The sequence below is a fragment of the Cynoglossus semilaevis genome, chromosome 1 (assembly GCF_000523025.1).
Source record: "Cynoglossus semilaevis isolate Cse_v1.0 chromosome 1, Cse_v1.0, whole genome shotgun sequence".
Taxonomy (NCBI): Eukaryota; Metazoa; Chordata; class Actinopteri; order Pleuronectiformes; family Cynoglossidae; genus Cynoglossus; species Cynoglossus semilaevis.
The window spans coordinates 6039606-6044491 of record NC_024307.1 but is presented as its reverse complement, the minus strand read 5'-3'; the positions used below and the strand labels follow the sequence as shown (position 1 = coordinate 6044491).

The window sequence follows — 4886 nt, the reverse complement described above, 5'->3', positions numbered from 1 at the left end:
TAAGCCGAACGCTCCTTGAGGTAAGAAAATGAAGTTGCATTAAAGCCACTGTTGGCTTCCAGAGGTCAACAGAATCTGAAATGTGCTGCCTTTATCTTAGCATTGTTCATTGTGCGCACCATGTATGTACAGAATGTCTTGTAGCTTGTAGCAAAATCCCCCAAAAAAAGCTACTGAGACATTGTTTTACTGAGAGGTTAACAGCTAACATTGCACCTAAGGATTTATTTATTTTCGGTTGCGCAGAACCTGAAATATGCGGCTACTTCCTGTAATGTTGCTAGAAGACTATTAATGCCTTTGTGGCTGCACAAGGAGAAGGAGGAAAATCACTAATTTATTCGGACACTTTTATTACCACGACTACTGTTTTGTTTTTCGTGTAAAATCTCAAGTACAAACCTGACTTTGGATTTTGATTCTCAAATACATTCTTGACCGTAGAGTACTGACATTTGTCAGTGATGCCCAGGGAGCTGGGCCACAGGGGAGCAGCCAATCTGTGGCAATAGGTTTTATAGGACATGTCCTCTTGACCAGATATCTGTAAGACAGGGTCAACACACGGAGGTCACTTCCTCAATGTGACGACTCGAAGCACATGAAAAGTCACAGGAAGTGAAGCAGAACAGGTGTGACATTACCATCCACGCTGGCAGGTGCTGGTAGTACAGGTTTCCCGTGGTGATGAGCTGGTACAGAGGCATGTGTGGCACTGAGTTAAAGTCTCCACACAGAACAACGTTACAGTGTTCACCCTTAGCCTTAGCCGACGTGACTACACTGTCGATCTCGGCCAACATCATGGCTGCCTGAGCCAGCTTCACGTCGCCTCTCCTAGGGTTGAAGAGCAGGTGGGTGTTGCCCACGCAGAGAAGTGGGCTTGCGGTCTTGCTTTCGGACGCCTGGGCGACCAACGGACGAAGTAGCAGCACTATTCCTACGTTGTGTCGATTGAGCATCTCTATGTCAGGCCTGAAGAACTCCAGAAGTGAGACGGACACTTCAGAGAAGCAGCAGCTTCTGTAGCAGGTGGCGCAGCCGTCTGTCTTGGCTCCGGTGCGACACTTGTACACGCAGGTATAACCTGGAACATCAGCACAAAACACAAACATTCTAACAGTCCACAGCCATAAATTGCTCTTCTGTCTCAGCTGACCTACCAATCTGGCTCAGGACTGGATACAGTTGTTCATGGTAGTGGTTTTCCTGAACTTCTTGGAGACAAAGAATCTACACAGAAAGGGAAAAAAAAACACACACTACTTGTAAAATTCAAACTGAATTATTGCATAATCAAACGCAAGGACAAAACATCGCTCTAACGGCTCACATCTGGGTTCCATTTCACTATTTCTAAACGCAAGGACAAAACATCGCTCTCACATCTGGGTTCCATTTCACTATTTCGTCCAGCAGCACTTTGCAGCGGTAGTTCCAGTCCAGCACCTCCAGAGGACAGTGCATGTACAGATCTTCGTGGGTCTCCAGCAAATCCTGAGCCAGGATGTTGTAGGACATGACAGTGAATTCCATCGACGTCTTGGAGAACGGAAAGGGTACCAGGTCCGGCTCCTCCACTGGTGCTCTCTGCCATACTCTCCACATGACTGAGTGGAAGACAAGCACAGACACATAAACCTGGGCAAACAAACATATGACCATAATGATATTTCTATGCCACAGACTAAAAACATAACTCTATTGTTGTCTTAATTTTAGCCTGATTAAGCTTAAGGTTCTGACCACCGTTTGACTCTTACCTTCAAATGGTTCTATGGACTCCATGGAAGGGTAGTAACTCGCCACAGGAAATTGCCACAGCGGGCACTCGACTTCCTCTGCCAACCCTAGTCCTGCAGGGAAGTGCCAGCTCGTTTGTGTATTGTGTTGCTCGCTGATTGTGGTGTGATTCTGGTCGCTAGAACTTAAAGCGGGAAATACTAGCCTAGAACTGTTAGCGCCAACCTGCTCCTTGTCACTATCAGAAGTTAGCCAGTATTCATCCCAACACTCCGTCACCTCCACAGCTGCGTTCACCGACGACGACTCTTCTTCTTTCTGTACTGGACAAATGGTCTCTTGGGTTCCGTCTTCAGCTGGAACTACTGTTTCCTCTACAGCATGTGCTGGAACTTTTGCTAATCCTGAACAGATATGTTTCTCTGTAGCCTCATCTGTCTGCAGACATTTGAGCTGCAACTCAAGTGCTTGTTCCGGGCCGAGGTCCTCAGATTGAACACAGGTCGCATCCTCCTTGTTTCCATTTCCAGACTCATCGAAATCATCCGTTACGAGAACTTCTGGTTTGTCTTCTACTGCGTCGCTCTTCACAGAGCCGCTCTGTGGTTCTTCTTTGCTTCGCTCCATTTCAATGTTACCGTCTTTCATCCTTTCTTTCGTTTCTGCCACATCCGCAATGGTTGCATCGAGTTTCTGATCCAGTACGGCTGACTGACAGTGTGCTGCGAACCTCCTGGTTGTGACAGTACCACCGTTCCACTGTGCTGTGCCATGAACCTCTGCAGGAGGGAGACCCTTCTGTAAGGTATCTGCAAAACAAAATCGACATCACAGAATGGGCTAAAACCTTCAGGCATCAGGTACAGGCAAATATTTAAAAAAAAAAAGAAAAAGTTAATAAAATAAAAAATATTTAATTTTTTAAAGAAACTATTTAATTAAAAAAAAGATAAACATTTATATAAACCAAAAATTAAATTTCTGATTTACTGTCACAAAGAGGTGTATCTCTAGAAATTGCTTCATGTTGCATTGTTTTGTATTTTGTTTTGTATTTTGATATTTAAGTTTAAATGCAAATAGCAAAAATCGGTGACTGTCTCTCTATAATCACTGCAGTGGTTTCATTTCTTCATGTTACATTGTTTTGTATTGATATTTTAAATTTAAATGCGAATGGCAAAAAATCTCTATAATCACTGCAGTGGTTTCATTCATTACCAGCGGATTAAGAATGTGTTCAGTCACAAGATTTTTTTTTAAAAAGTTATGAAAATAACAGACTTCAGCGGCTGATACAAAATTCGCACCATATTTAATAAAGTATTTACATTTTAATTTAAACAATTTCAACATTTGAGTAAAAACTAACGACACACTCAGCCACAACAAAAGTTAAAAAAACAGACAGCGACAGCAAAACATGACCACGTGGTGACGGCCTTGACGTCACGGCAGCGTTAATATCGGGTGCAGACAAACACATGGTGGTCCGAGCTAAAGTTAGCCACACAAACAACATGACACGCACTGGTTTACTATGTCCACCTACGACAGAAAGCAGACGAAGCCTCTGATCGAGGCAACAACAGGAGACGGTCCACGTCATGCGAATGACGAACTTAAAAAAATACAAATGCGCAATCACACTGTTGGGACAATCTGCATCGCTGTCTGCAGCAAAGTAGGACTAAACTTTAGCAGCCGTTAGCTCAGCGTAGTTGCCCAGGGAAAAACCTATCCGTTAACATAATATCAGCCACGGTCGTCGCTGTGGAACAGTTTAAAAAAACACACACACGGAGTTTTACCTGAGCGTCGAGCAGCGGTTAGGTACCGCGAAAGAGGGTAAAGTGCATAAAATAACAGGCTGCCAATCATGGTTCACCACCAACATCACGCATGCGCGAACTGCTTGTGTGGGGGAGGAAGGGAGGGAGCGTACAGAATGGAGTAGTCGGGTTCCGTTTACTTATTCACGCTGAATATTAACAGTGTGAACAGTTTATTTACAGTAATAGTAAATATTTTAATCTGTCAAATACAACAACGAGAGTTTTATTTATTTGAGTGTTTTTTAAATGAACATTCTTTAAGATTTTCTCACTGTTAGCTTAAAAGTCACCGGACCAAAATCCTTTGTGAACCTTTTTAACCTATTAATATGTTGAGGTACTCCATGTAAATGGCCCTAAAATTAAATACATTAATGTTGCATTTAGTAATATCAATAACATCTGCAAGTGAGCAATGATAATTTTAAAAAAAGAAAGAAAAATCATACGTGACTTGTGGGTTATTTCTGAGCCAGGACACATTGGCTTGAACTTAAAAAAAAAGAAAGGAAAAAAAGTGCAGTGTAGCGGCTACAGTGAAGCATAAATTGTTAATGTAACTACACGAGCCACATTACCAGGGGGGTAGAATTTCCTGGTGCACTCCACAGGCCTATTTCATTTCACAGCACTAACACCTGCAGAGGAAACGGGAATGAAGGCATCACCTACTGACGACAATGTCGACGATATCTTTTGAGTCCCTTTGCCTAAAAGATGATGAAGGTTCATCCCCAACACACCCTCAAAGAGAGGACGACGTGTACGACACGGACTTGGAGTCAGATGGTACGTTGCCCAAATTGTCCTTTCTCCTTTGTTGGTTTCTTTTACAGCCTTGATCTGCTCTCATTTATAATTCTCAAGAACTTATAGCCCATACCTTAAGCTTTTTTAAAACAGGTAAAGAGACGACATAAGGTTTGGGTTGTAGGGTAGTCCAACTAAAAGCCTTTAGTTTCACAGTGGAAAACGGACATAGAGTAGATGACCAAGGTGATGGATGCCCTTAACTCAAGATTCAAGATGCCTTTACTTGTCACACATTAAAGAACCCAGACAGTGAAATGATAATTGCAATTAATTAAAAAAAAAGAAAAGAAAAAAATGTTAAAATTAATGTTAAAAATAAAGTCTAGACATGAAAATAAAAATAAAAATGGAAAGTAAACTGTACATATATTTACCCAGCTGTAAATGTCTTAATTTTCCGAAAGGGAACTCCCGAGGGATTAATAAAGTTCACTCTATCTATCTACCTACCTACCTACCTACCTATCTATCTATCTATCTATCTATCTATCTATC

General features: G+C 42.1%; 2 protein-coding genes across 2 annotated transcripts in view; one reads left to right on the top strand and one right to left on the bottom strand.

Annotated features, from left to right (window-relative positions):
• angel1 (angel homolog 1 (Drosophila)) overlaps positions 1-3678 on the bottom strand; it is a 7313-nt gene extending 3635 nt beyond the window's left edge. The window contains exons 1-2 of the mRNA XM_017041523.2: positions 3555-3678; positions 2191-2552 (exon numbers count right to left, since the gene is read on the bottom strand). Of these exons, the coding sequence (XP_016897012.2) occupies positions 2191-2552; positions 3555-3624 (432 nt within the window). The 5' untranslated portion in view covers positions 3625-3678. The remainder of the gene's footprint in view (positions 1-2190; positions 2553-3554) is intronic.
• Positions 3679-4228: 550 nt separating this feature from the next.
• The window catches only part of lrrc74a (leucine rich repeat containing 74A), a 4672-nt gene continuing 4014 nt past the window's right edge, over positions 4229-4886 (top strand). Inside the window, exon 1 of the mRNA XM_008307351.3 lies at positions 4229-4367. Coding sequence (XP_008305573.1) covers positions 4259-4367 — 109 coding nt within the window. The 5' untranslated portion in view covers positions 4229-4258. The remainder of the gene's footprint in view (positions 4368-4886) is intronic.